The 14,468-nt window shown below is 40.3% G+C and overlaps 1 protein-coding gene across 1 annotated transcript in view; it reads left to right on the top strand.

Annotated features, from left to right (window-relative positions):
- The window catches only part of CSMD1 (CUB and Sushi multiple domains 1), a 732,674-nt gene that overhangs the window by 174,189 nt on the left and 544,017 nt on the right, over window positions 1-14,468 (top strand). The window contains exon 5 of the mRNA XM_044225749.1: window positions 2,935-3,056. Within this exon, the coding sequence (XP_044081684.1) occupies window positions 2,935-3,056 (122 nt within the window). The remainder of the gene's footprint in view (window positions 1-2,934; window positions 3,057-14,468) is intronic.

Genomic DNA, 14,468 nt, shown 5'->3' with positions numbered 1-14,468 from the left:
GCTGGCCATTTCGTATAACCTGCCACAGAACCACAGGATAGGAAGAGAACCCCGGGGAACAGACAGCCGCAGGAGATGCAAAAGATAATGCCCAGTCTGCATGACAGCCACTGTGTGGCCCTGGATAACAATCCATGGAGTCATGATTCAAAATGCATCATTATTATTTCGTAAGGATCTGTACAAAGTTGGTTGGACCGTGAGTGGTTGCCAGTGGAAGGTCTGAAGGTGATCTGTGATTGGCAGGAGGGCCGTGGTAGGGAAAGTACCACCGATTGAGTCATTAGTAATTGGTGTGATGATGGCAGTATCATCATTTGGGGAAGAAGCAGATGATGGGGATGGAGAAGACTTAGAAGGGTAAAGTCTATGATACTAGCTAAAGTTCTATCAGTTTCCTAAAACAGAGGATTAGAATTAAATAACTATAGTTAGAGCATATTATTTAGGGTCATTATACTATTTAAAAATGACAACAAGTATTTATGGGGAAAATGATCAAATGCTAGGAATTGTTCTAATTATCGAGACAGAATACACCATGTATCTCATTTTTGCTGATTATTTTGATGGCTTGATTAAAAGTATGGGTTAAAAAATACTTATAGATTAGAAAAATGCATTGAAAAATGGAGATACGTTTCTAAGACAAAAAAGAAAAAGAAAAATTACTTTATGAATTAATCTGACAATTTCTGGTGAAAAATGTCTGAGGCGACTGGATTCATCCCTGGCTCTATGTGAAACACAGTTCTCAGTATGCATGAAACTCTGGGAAACTTGCTGCTTTCCTATAAATATTTTACGAATGGTTATCTCACTGAAATATATGATCACTAAAAATCATATTTCCCCAAGCAATGGTAAGATGAATTTCACGGAAAGCTGGTAGGCAATTTGAATAAGTCAAGTTAAGGGTCAAGCTTCAAAGAAGACAAGTGGGACGCAAGGCCGTTGAAGGAATGTCAGATTTGGTGAACTTTCTAGCAGAATGACAGCTGGGGCTAATGGCTGGATGGGCACAAGTTGTTTGTGGGAATATAACAAATTAGTTCCCCACTGTACTCACTCACTCACTCTTTAGGAGTGTTGTTTTGAAGTTTGAAATCTTTAGAATGGCACCTTGATACTATTAATTCAAAATTAAGTCAAAAAATATCAAGTAACAGAACACTATGCCTCCATCAGCCTTTCCCTGTGAAATTGAGCCAAGAATGAGCATGTTAGATAAAGATATTGCAACTCCACACTTATTGAGGATAACTTTTCTTCTGAGGTTTCCTCATGAGTGCTGTTGTTAAGGTGCTTTAGGAAGCTTTCCCTTCTGAAGCTCACGATCTTTTCTGAAAACATGTTCCTAAAACAAGAGTCCTTGAGTGCCGAGGTGGAATCGTATGTGGGCAGTTAGCTCTCTGTTGGAGGACCTTTTGAGCCAAGACACACCAGAATTTTGAAAACCAGACCATCTTTCATACATCTTCATCTAAGAAATCTTATCCATTTGCAGAGTAAATGCCAGTATTTTAAATGTTGATTACCCCATATTTTTGTTATTCATTGTATAGCAGATTAATTTTTAGCTAATTATTTTCAAAGTATTGAACCACTGAAAATTTGTCTACTCTCACATGTTTATGTCTGCAATTACGGACAGCGGACATGGAGCTGAGGATAAGGGAAAGATATTTTCTCAAGGTCAAGAAATTCACAACCCTGTAGGAAAGATAGCTCTGTAAGTTAATTATTACAATAAAGAACTATCATTAGGAATAGGTATGATTTGTCTCACTATTATGTTGATATGTAGAACAAGAAGTATATATTTCTGGGGGCAATTAGGAAAAGCTCAATTAAATGGTTTCTCCTGACCCTTCAGCAATAAGATGGCCCTTGGAAGTCAGAATCCTGTCTCTCAATTTTGTGACTGAATCTCCCAGAACAATCCTTGACCTGGAGTGGGTGCTCAGCCAAGAAAAAGAACAAAGGCAAGATGGGTCCTGACTAGGATTAATCTTTTATTGGGTGACAGTTTAATCAGTTTGTGTAATATGAAGTCTAAGAAAAATGAACTTGAGCTTCCCTTACATTAGTTCTTTCTTGTGAAATTAGTTTCTCCTTCTCTTTTCTCAAACCCACTTCAAATTATTAATGTGAAGGCTGGGTTGCATTGTAAGCCGACACTTGATTTCTAAAAATTATCTATTGATTTGGAAAAAAAAAAAAAACCAAAACCAAAAACAAGCCTTTCTTAAAATGGAGGTCAGTTGAACTCCTTGTTTTATTGTAAAAAACAGTCATATTTGTGGGTTATGCCATTTCTATAATTTGCTTGGCCTCTCAATTTAAGGTCTTTTTTCCCCCTTTTTTCCTTTCAGAGTCCTTACGTCTATTTTCTTTCTCTAAATTGTCGACTCTATTTGAAGTTCCTGTTTGCACTGTGCTGTAAAGGAATTTGCATAGTTGATTGCAGAATAGAATCTAAAGCTTGAAAGAGACTTTGGAGATGATCTGTCCCACCACCCTCATTTTTAGTGCAGAAGATGAAATTGTCCTAGAGCAGAGGGCATAGTGGGGGGTCTCCGGAGCCCCCTGCACTCGCTTTCCCCTCCGCGGCATCCGTGTCCAACTGCATGTACGTGCAGACTCTCTTTGAGTCAGAGTGGGATGGGGATGGGCCAGTTTGACTGCACACTGTCCATGGAGGTATCAGGAACATGGTCATTCTGTGAAAGGTAACACCTTGGGTGCCGTTGCACGTTGCAAGTCCCAAACAAGGGTCCTGATGGCTGAGCAAACTTCCTCACCAACTTGAGTTGATGAACCATTTTTTATCATACTTAGTGGTTAGCTAATTTGACGGTCCATGTTTCTGTTATGTCTTCACCACACTGATCAAATGATGCAGAAAATAATACCATCTCTATGTGTTTCTAGCTAGAACATGTGGCTCCAATCTACGTGGACCCAGTGGCGTCATTACGTCCCCTAACTACCCGGTGCAGTATGAGGACAACGCTCACTGTGTGTGGGTCATCACCACGACAGACCCGGACAAGGTAAGGCTCTCGGCTTCCACCCTTGCAAAGCTGATGCCATCAGTACTCCAGCTCAGACGGCTGTTTGCGACACACAGCCGCACAGATGTCATGCACCCTCACTGTTTGCTGTTCGAATGGAAAAGCTCACACTGCATTTGTGTAGATAGATCCGCATTTATCAGAAAGCCCGTGCAGGGCTAGATACAAAGTGAGTGTCCTTCATTCGGTTGCCTCCCACTGATCTGGAGGGTCTGTGCTCTCCCCCTCCCCCAGCTTTGCTGAGATATAATTGACATAATATTGTTTTACTGTAGGGTGTATAATGTAATTATATATATATATGTGTGCGTGTATACACACACGCGGATGTAGCAAAACAGTTTGTGTATATCATCTCACGTAATTATACTTTTTTTATTATTATTATGGTAAGAACTTTTAAGATCTGTTCTCTTGGCAAGTCTGGAGGATACAGTATGGTGACTGTGAAGGAAATGGACTCAGGGGAGAATCAAGAATGGGTTTGGGGGGCACCTGGGTGGCTCAGTCGTTAAGCCTCTGCCCTCGGCTCTGGTCATGATCCTGGGGTCCTGGGATCGAGCCCCACATTGGGCTTCCTGCTCAGTGGGAAGCCTGCTTCTCCCTCTCCCACTCCTCCTGCTATGTTCCCTCTCTTGCTGTGTCTCTCTCTATCAAATAAATAATTTAAAAAATCTTAAAAAAAAAAAAAAAAAAAAAGAATGGCTTTGGAAGTGGTGGTGAAGCCCTTACCAGAATGCGCATGTGTTCAGCCACTCTGGGGACACCCTACCCTGCAGCATCTGTGGTCCCGGCACCCTTGTTAATAATGACCTTTCTTTATTATCCAGATTGTTCCTGTCTGGAATAGTATAGGTTCTCCATACTCTGAACCAGGGAAGGGTCCTCAAGAACCAGTGTTTTTGTTTTTTGTTTTTGTTTTGTTTTCTTATGGGAAGAGATAATGGGTTTGGTTTGGGGCATAAAGAGAGTGAGGAGCCTGCTGTATATTCATTCAAGTGGACATAACTGGTAGATGTAAATTTGGAATTCAGAAGTGTGTTGTACGCTGCTGAGATCTGGGATGTGCATGATGTCCTGCAGAGAAGCCACGCAGAGTCAAGAGAGGCATGCTGATGGCGTGTTTTCCTCCCTGTGTCAGTTGGAGGGTGGAGTGGGCTTCCACTGTAAGGAATGGTGGGATTTTTGCAATTCTGTGTGTCAGGTAAAGAACTTCAAAGTACTGAAGGCCTTTGTGTGGAAGAAACAGTGAACCCATGGTATTCTGATAGGACAGGCAGGGACTCCAAGCTAAATTGTCAGGAAACTTGATTAAAACCCTTCCAGTATTTTCAGAATTCATTTAAATCCAGATCACAGATGAATAATCATGAATACTTTTATCCTACAGATATACCTATATATCTGAGTTTCTATCCTTCCCATACATACTAGAATAATCGAAATCCCTATCTAAAAGGAAGCTTCCGATTGTCTAAACACCATTTACCTGACAGGCACGAGACCGAGATCCCTGGGATGTAAACTACGCGTTAAAGATTTCACAGCTGTTTTGCTCCTACGGAGGATGAGGACCTGGGTGTCTTTTCACTGCCCTGTGATGGCCTTTCATTAGCTCTTCTCTCTGGGAGGAGAGTCACTTATGTCTGCACCTCCGTATTCCATTATCACCGTGAGGGGTGCCATATGGAAATGAAATCATAGGTTATTCAGTGTCTCAGTACGATGTTTTTGGCTGTAGGTATTAGAAGAAGTTTTTAAGAAGCTTTATTTCACATAAGAAAATGGCAGAGCCAGCGAGATTGCAGGTGTAATTTAGGAGCTCAGAAACGTTGTTGATGATTCCGGTATTTCCTCCTCCGTATCTAGGCGGGTAACCCTACTTGTTTCTTCTCTGGGGGGTAGTGGGTAGTGGGTAGTGCCCACCCTACCCCCCCTCAGGTCACAAGATGGCTGTGACATAATGATGGTCAATGAAGAAATGAGGCTTGTCTTTCTCATAAATAGAAGAAGTTTTCTAGAATGTCCTAGCCGACTTCTCTCCAGACTTCTCTCGTCTCTAAATCAAATGCCCATGCTCCAGCTCCCAGGGAGCCTGAGGAAAGAACTCTCTGGAAGCCAGAAGGTTGTGGTAATGGGTGTGCCTACCACATGCACAAAAGCATAATGTCAAAGAGGTTTTTGTTACCATCAGATTCATATTTTGTTTATGATGCGTTTTAGATCCCATTATTTTCCTGTTTTAGCAGACTCCAGTAGCCTAAAAATTTGTTAAAATGCTTGAAGTGTGTTCTTTGACATTTTGAATTGGATTTTTCAACTTGGCCCAACTCTAAAAAAAAAAATCAGTAAAATAATGAATGTATGCCATTTAGATGGACACATGTTTCTCATTTTAGAAGTTTCTCGTTTCTGTCTCATCTTTGCATACATTTACATGGACATTTCTCATGATTTCATACAGATTTTGTTGGTTCTGGACACTCAGAAATGAACACATTAAATTTTGGGAATCTTGGGTTACATTGCTTCCTTTAATTCTTTGTCTTTTTCTCCTTTATTTTGGTGAAATGTTCAGAGAAGAAACCAGACATTGCAGGTTGATGCTCTCGTGCACACCAGGACTCTCTACTAGAACTCCACTTAGACACCTGAAGGCATCTCAATTAAGCAGAATTACCATCCAAATTAAGAAGCAGTCATTGCCATTAAGTATAATTAGGCGTAATTTGATTCCTTGGGAGACATTCCAAATAAGGGGGTTTCCCGACTAAGCACATGGCGATGAAGGTATATTACATACTGAGCATAAGAGAAAAGGACAATTATGCAAAGGCGTCCAGACAATGACTCTTGCTAGAAGCATGAACGCAGAGTTCTAGATGAGGAGTGATGATCTGCCTCAATCTGTATGTTTGACTTGATTTGCAAACTTTTAAGAAATAAAATAGGATAGAAAACTGAAATCAACTCCCAGAGTCAGTTGGAGTTTATGTAGTAAGCTCATCTTTGACTGAAACCTTAATTCTCTCAATGATTATAGATGCTCCTGGTCTCATTTTTTGCTTTGACTCTTACACAGTCAAGTGACGTGTCCATGTGTACGAAGCATTAATATAAGCTCGCTTGTACGAGATAATGACCAAAGAAAGCTGGGTCATGAATATCACAATTTATCATATTGTGGAATGTCAACTTAAAAAGACTACTAGAAATCTATTCATATATATATATGTATATATATATTTATATATACACACACACATATAATTGTTCTTAATTATATCAATATATTCTGCATTATTATTGAATACATAATACATATAAATGTTATACATACTATAACAGATCATATATTAAGTAATCAATTAATTGTAACTAATAATTGTTAAACATATATATGATGTGTGTGTGTACAGTATATAGATATATATTAGGAGAAATTGCTATGCAGTGTGTTCTAGGTAGAAAGTTAAAGAATATTTCCTCAGGGAGTCTTGCTGTTGCCATGGGTTGAGCATCTGGGTCTTGGTTTCAGCTCAGGTCCTGATCGCAGTGTCCCTGGCTCAGGGCAGTGTCCCTGGCTCAGGGCTGGGCACGGAGTTTGCTTAAGATTCTCTCTCCCTCCCCTTCTGTCCCTCTCCCTGCTCAGTCGCTTGCTCTCTCTCTCTCTGTCATACAAATAAATAGATCTCAAAAAAAAAAAATCCTCAAGAAGTCCCAATTTAGTGGAGAAGCAAATTTCTGAACCCCCAGGTGTAGTAACCGTTCCTGCCATACGCGTCTAGTAGAGGGTCAATAAAAATTAATTCAGCAATTAGATATTTGCTAAATTATTTCATCAATATACGTTCAATAACTCAGCTTTCTCAGGTAAAACTTGCAATAACTTGTATGACCCAATTCTTGAGAAGGTGATATATGGTTCATCCATTACAGATTAGAGGAATTATTAGCAGATTCTCTGAAAAGTTCATCCACATTGTTTCCATTGGGAAGATTAAACACCGACTGCTTTCCCTAGAGTCCATACATGGAATGCGAGTGTACGTCTGTATCTTCATATGTATACACATAGATATATTTATATTTCAGATGCATTCTGTGGTGACGTAATTTTAGTACCTAATTTTAGTTTGAGCTCCTTAGAGAGTATTTTTGTTAATGTCAAACTCTGAGAATTTCAATGATTTTACGCATTTGAATTTTGTCTGTTCAGGCTGCTATGACAAAATACCAGAGATGGGTACCTTATAAACAAAGAAATTTATTTCTCACTGTTATAGAGGGTGCAAGTCGGCAATCCAGGTGTCAGCTTGGTTAGATCCTGGGGAATGCCCTTGTGAAGAGCAGGGTATCAGCACGAAGCACCTAGAACATCTTCTGGAAGTGCTCAGTCCCTCCCCCTCTTCTTCCTCCCAGTCCTCCTCCTTCCCTCTTCCTCCCCCCTACCTTCCCCCTCATCCTCCTTCTCTTCTTCATTACAGTTATTAAGGACTACATTTAAAAAGACCTAATTCAGATCTTGAAAGATAGGTAAAGGGTTTGCATGTCATGGTAGTGACTGGGAGTCAGGAAACAGAGGGGGAGAAAGTGGCACTGCCATGTGAACTCTTGGAGACATCACTGTGCCAAGAGTCAGGTGGACAGATTTGAAGGACACGTGACTGGAAGCAGGAAACATCCGGACTTTGTTATAATTATGGAAGATGATATGAGGCTACGTCAGGACAGTGGTGTCAGGATTGGAGAAGAGAAGATGAATTTGAGAGGTATTTAGGGAATAGGTAACTAGTCACAACTGTTATGCATTTACACCTTTGATTCAAGGAACAAGTCTTACCATCTAAAAACATTTTTTAAAAGTAGCTTTAAATTTACTGCTTTTAAGAAATACAACTGTCTGTTTGATCCCTTTCTGGGGAAGGAGAATGAACTTTTATTACTCGGGAGATTTTTCACATAATTTGAAATAACAAATTTATGCAGGTTTAAAGTCATTCATTTGCATTCAGATAATTTTAAAGTTAAGGCAAAACTAAATATTACATGTAATAGTTTATGGTTTTGAAATGGAATTTGAGTAAATTCAGTAGGTGATATTTACCCATTAGGGATTCCCAGATTGGTAGAGAGACATCTAGGGACATGACTACTGGTGGTAACAGTGTCCTGAGTAACTCCATCCTTTCTGTCACAGACCTCTTTCCCAGCCAGAGTCATGATGTGCTCTGTTTAATGGCCCCATCCTTGTCTTCTGGGTCACTGAACACCTCGGGAGAAAGTCCGGTTGCACGCCAGCTTCCTTCCTGGCACACAGCGTGCCCCTTAGTGCCTGCTGGCCATCATGTTCTGACTTGCTGTTTCATCCCTGTCCACTCTCAGCATGTCCTGTCACTGTGGCAGCTCCTCCATTGCCAATGCTGTCCCCCTTACCACTGTTTCGTATTTGTACCTTGTTCACGAATTGAGTTTGTTTTTGTACCTTGTTCGCGAATTGAGTTTGTCTCCTGAGACTCTTTCCCTCTCGAGTCTCTGTGCATCCCCTTCCTGGCATCCTTTCTTTCCTGCCACAGGGAAGCCTACAACCCTTCTTCCCACTAACCTGATTTTCTCTCAACACCCCAAGTACTGCCTTCTTAGAGCAAGTGCAGCTGTTTTTTATCATCTCATTTTGGTGCTCCAGAATAAAACAAGAAACAAGGTCTGCACTGTGGATTCACTTGCATCTTAAGCCAAAACATGAATTACACACACACTTCTGTCCATGCGTATATGTACTTATACACACACACATGATGGAGAAAGCATTTTTAGAATGACTCACCTGTCAGTAAGTAATGTGCAGACCACAGTAGGAAGATTAAAAGAAAGAAAGAAAGAAAGAAAGAAAGAATAGAGAAAAATCCAGTAAGAGTTCACTTGATGTGAGTGAATGAAGATCTAGGCTAGAATGGTGCTTATTTATGGCAGTGGAGAAGCATGTGATGCCCAGGAAGCACTGCTGTGAGAAAAGTCCACAGAATTTACTGAGGATTTTTTGGTGGTGGTGTTGTTTTAACACAAAACTGGCTTTACAAGAGGACACTTCAATAATTGTATGTCCAGAATTTGCTCGAAAGAATGAATCTAGTCCTTATGGCAGAAAGGCAGAAGTTTTCTATTTCTGTTTTGTTTTCTATGAGGGATGTGTGTGTGTGTGTGTGTGTGTGTATTTTATGAGAAAAGGAGGCAGAAATAACTAGTTTTCCTTTCCCACTTAGGTTGACATATCTTAGGAGTGGTTTTTTTTTTCTTTTGCCTTTTAATATTTACTAAGGACTCTGCATCTAAACACATCTCCTTTCGCATTTTCTTCTTTTCAGTGCTTTTCTTGTTTACGCACATTAATAATTACACGTGTAGCAAAAGCAATACAAAACTTATTCACTCAGTGTGTTTTGGGGTCACACACTGTTGATAGTTGCCAAAGACTGGCAAACAGCAGCTGAGATTCTCTGCTTGCTTGGAGATCCCATGTCAGAAGAAAGATGAGAAAACCAGCCAAGAAGCCATTAGCCTGATAAAGTCAAATAAAGGAGGATCACAGCAAAACGTCCCTTTGCAGGGATGCCAGGCCCATGATGGTCACTGATTTCCCCCAAAGTGCACCTTGAGAGAAATTCACTGTTTCCTGAGGCCCCTGCAAGCTAACAGAAGTCTCTAGGGAGTTGTTGCCACCATATTCCAGCTTGTTTCTCTTTTCTCTGGCCTTTCTTTACTTCCTTTTCATCTCCGATTCACCTTAAGAGACAATTCTAATTTTATGATCGTCTCTCCCAGATACATGATTCCGGGGTCTTGCAGGGCAGTGGCATGGTGGGAGAGAACCAGATGCATTACTTAAAGCCCCGGGCTCCAGCCTTTGTCCATTTCCTGGCCGTGTGCTTTTGGAAAAACCTAAAATCTCTCTATCAGTTTCCTCATTTGCCAATAATCTTAATAATAGTGATATTATTGAACCTGATGGTGTTTCTGTGTTTATCAGATGAATGACCATGTATGGGAACCCCTCAAAGTTATTAATGTTACTGCTACTATTAGAGGATCACCTCTTAGTCTTTCTTCTTACCTCCGTTGCTTCAAGCACTGTCTTCTCTGATGAGAGTGATGTGTACCTCATCAGCTTACCTAAGCACCGTGCTGTAAGTCCAGATGATCCCAGGGCATTTCTGGGGCAGCCTAGCAGCCCTTAAAGTGGACAGATAAAGAGAACATCGGTTCTCTCTACCTCACCAATCTGCTTCCCTTCCAAAAGCCTCTCTCTGAGTCCCTCATACTGTCGTGCAATCCACACAGTGACCTTGATTCTAGACTCTTTTCCTCCTCTGCCTCCTCTACTGAGCATTTATCCTTCACCCCTAAGTCTGGATTCACTCTTCCTTTTCCATTTGCCAGTGTTCCAGCAACCAAGTACTCTAGGTCAGCGTCTTTGCGTAGTGTGCAGTGTGGTGGCTGTGAGATAGCTCCGCTGCTCGTCGTGTCCCGTTCTCCACCTTCCTCACGGATCTTCCACAATGGATGGGAAATATCCTTAAAAACTGAACATGTATATAAATGTGCATTTAATAAAACAAATATGGGATCTCTATTTTACAAAGTCAAAGGACACAGATAACTGGAAAGCAAAAAGCGAAGGAACTAAACATTTCAGTCCCCAAGATGTTCAGTGCTGACTGTTGCTGTGTACTTTTCTAAGACTTTTGCATCTATGTTTCTGCCCACAGGTACATACACAAGGACATGGTTTTCCTTTATTGCCTTCCTTCCTCCTCCTCATTGTGGTTCTTAATGGCACCTTTTAATTTTAAATATTATTGCACAGTTTTACAGATTGCTTTGTTACTCTGTAACATGTTGCATATGTATGTGGATATGTAATGCATATACATAATATACAATACGTATCCAGATATAACGCACTTTTAGTAGATGCAGAGTGTATACATCTCCAGATACTACTTACAGTTTTTAATGGGTACACAGTGTTCCACCAGCCTCTTCTTTTCAACAGGTGTCCACACCGTCCTGCTCTCCATAGTCGTCAATGACGCTTCCACAGACATCTTTATGTTCGCTCTCTTAGCAGCCATTTCGGCAGGCTAAAGTCCTTGAGTTAGAATTAGAGTAATAGCATGGAATGGTCTTCCATCTATTTGTGTCTTCTTCAATTTCTTTCATGAGTGTTCTGTAGTTCCTCGAGTACAGATCCTTTACCTCTTTAGTTAGGTTTATTCCCAGGTATCTTATGGTTCTTGGTGCTATAGTAAATGGAATCGATTCTCTAATTTCCCTTTCTGTATTTTCATTGTTAGTGTATAAGAAAGCCACTGATTTCTGCACATTGACTTTGTATCCTGCCACATTGCTGAATAGATGGAAGACCATTCCATGCTCTTGGATCGGAAGAATAAACATTGTTAAAATGTCTATACTGTCTAGAGCAATCTATACTTTTAATGCCATTCCGATCAAAATTCCACCGGCATTCTTCAAAGAGCTGGAGCAAATAATCCTAAAATTTGTATGGAATCAGAAGAGACCCCAAATCGCTAAGGAAATGTTGAAAAACAAAAATAAAGCTGGGGGCATCACGTTACCTGATTTCAAGCTTTATTACAAAGCTGTGATCACCAAGACAGCATGGTACTGGCATAAAAACAGACACATAGACCAGTGGAACAGAGTAGAGAGCCCTGATATGGACCCTCAATTCTATGGTCAATTAATCTTCGACAAAACAGGAAAAAATATACAGTGGAAAAAAGACAGTTTCTTCAATAAATGGTGCTGGGAAAATTGGACAGCTATATGTAGAAGAATGAAATTCGACTGTTCTCTTACACCATACACAAAGATGAACTCAAATTGGATAAAAGACCTCAACGTGAAACAGGAATCCATCAGACTCCTAGAGGAGAACTAGGCAGTAATCTCTTCGATATCAGCCACAGCAACTTCTTTCAAGATACGTCTCCAAAGGCAAAGGAAACAAAAGCAAAGATGAACTTTTGGGACTTCATCAAAATCAAAAGCTTCTGCACAGCAAAGGAAGCAGTCAAGAAAACAAAGAGGCCACCCACGGAATGGGAGAAGATATTTGCAAATGACAGTACAGACAAAAGGTTGATATCCAGGATCTATAATGAACTCCTCAAACTCAACACACACGAAACAGGCAAACATCAAAAAATGGGCAGAAGATATGAACAGACACTTCTCCAATCAAGACATACAAATGGCTATCAGACACATGAAAAAATGCTCATCATCATTAGCCCTCAGGGAGATTCAAATTAAAACCACATTGAGATATCACCTTACACCAGTTAGAATGGCCAAAATTAGCAAGACAGGAAACAACATGTGTGGGAGGGGATGTGGAGAAAGGGGAACCCTCTTCCACTGTTGGTGGGAATGCAAGTTGGTGCAGCCTCTTTGGAGAACAGTGTGGAGATTCCTCAGAAATTAAAAATAGAGCTTCCCTATGATGCTGCAATTGCACTCCTGGGTATTTACCCCAAAGATACAGCTGTCGTGAAAAGAAGGGCCATCTGTACCCCAATGTTTATAGCAGCAATGGCCACGGTCGCCAAACTGTGGAAAGAACCAAGATGCCCTTCAACGGACAAATGGATAAGGAATATGTGGTCCATATACACTATGGAGTATGATGCCTCCATCAGAAAGGATGAATACCCAACTTTTGTAGCAACATGGACGGGACTGGAAGAGATGATGCTGAGTGAAATAAGTCAAGCAGAGAGCGTCAATTATCATATGGTTTCACTTATTTGTGGAGCATAACAAATAGCATGGAGGACAAGGGGAGTTAGAGAGGAGAAGGGAGCTGGGGTAAATTGGAAGGGGAGGTGAACCACGAGAGACTATGGACTCTGAAAAACAATCTGAAGTGGCGGGGGGGTGGTGGGAGGTTAGGGTCATGTGGTGGGTATTATAGAGGGCACGGATTGCATGGAGCACTGGGTGTGGTGAAAAAATAATGAATACTGTTTTTTCTGAAAATAAATAAATTGAAAAAAAAAGAATTAGAGTAATAATTTACACACATTCATAATTTTGATACTTATTGCTCAAATATGTATCTTGAGCTAAAATTGTGTTCATGGGAGCTCCCACCACAGTGCCTCGACGCCCGCAATTCTACAGCAGTGAGGACAGAAGTAAAATACGAGTCTGTTCTTCGTTAGCATTAAACCCTCAACAATTCTCTATGGTCCACGGGGAAAGGTCCTTTTCACAACATCTATCTTTCATGGCCGGGGACCCGACACCATTCCACTCTTATTTTGCCACTTGGCTTCTGCAAGCTTATTTCCCCAGCCATGCTGCTAAACTCGCAGTTCTTGGAGGAATGGCACTGCTGTGTGCTTGCGTGTCCTGTCAGACTCCCTGAACTAAGACAGCGTATCACCCGTATCCGGGTGAAAATGTGGTATTACTGAATGATCGAAGCTATAGTCATCATCGGATTCATGGCAGAAATTCTATATTTTCTTGCAAACCAACAAACTAGTTAATGGGTTGACCATAGGATTTACTAACTGAACCAAAACTCTTTTAAAGAGTGATATATTAATAATTAAGCTGAAAACAGCCCAAACCTATAATTATCCTGGTAAATCAGGATGTATTTTACTCTCTGAGGGGGCAAAGGGAAAAAGAACCACAAGTAGGTGAAGCTCTATTTTATTTTACTATCTGAAGTTGTAAAAAGATTGCCTCCATACTCCAAGCCGTTCTTGGAGCGTCTGACCATGACTTTCAACAGAAGTAGGAGAAATGGTCAAATCTCCCAAAATATAGGGAAAATTCCCCAAACAGTCACAGCTTTGTATGACCAGTTCCTAACTTGCAGAAATCTAGAATTAAATATTGCTTCTTATTTTTAAGTGTTTTTGTTTGTTTATTTTTTAATGGTAAAAATGTGAAAGCACATCTTAGAAATCTTAAATTTGAATGAAATAACTTACTTAAATTATCTTTTGCAAGCAAGCCTATGTATATGACATCTTTGAATTTCCAGTCTTGCACAGCGGATGGCCAATTGTGAGACCCAATAAATGATTTTGATTAAATAGCTGTAATAATGACCAAACATTTATTGTTTTATATCGCTGAGGAGGCAGAGAAGTTTGTGCTATGACTGAAGTTTTGTTTTGTTTTGTTTAATATCATATAGCTATTTCCAGGTCTCAAGTCCCAGAAGTTTACACATTATATGGTCCTAAAAATAGCTAAATATATTGTACTAATAAGTTTCCAGATAAACAAAACACTATTTTCATCAGAATGTCACACACACAATGCAGAAGCTTCATTTGTCATTAT

The sequence above is a fragment of the Neovison vison genome, chromosome 11 (assembly GCF_020171115.1).
Source record: "Neovison vison isolate M4711 chromosome 11, ASM_NN_V1, whole genome shotgun sequence".
NCBI classification, from domain to species: domain Eukaryota; kingdom Metazoa; phylum Chordata; class Mammalia; order Carnivora; family Mustelidae; genus Neogale; species Neogale vison.
Note: the sequence above shows the minus strand (reverse complement) of the source record. Positions and strands in the feature narration are given on the sequence as shown.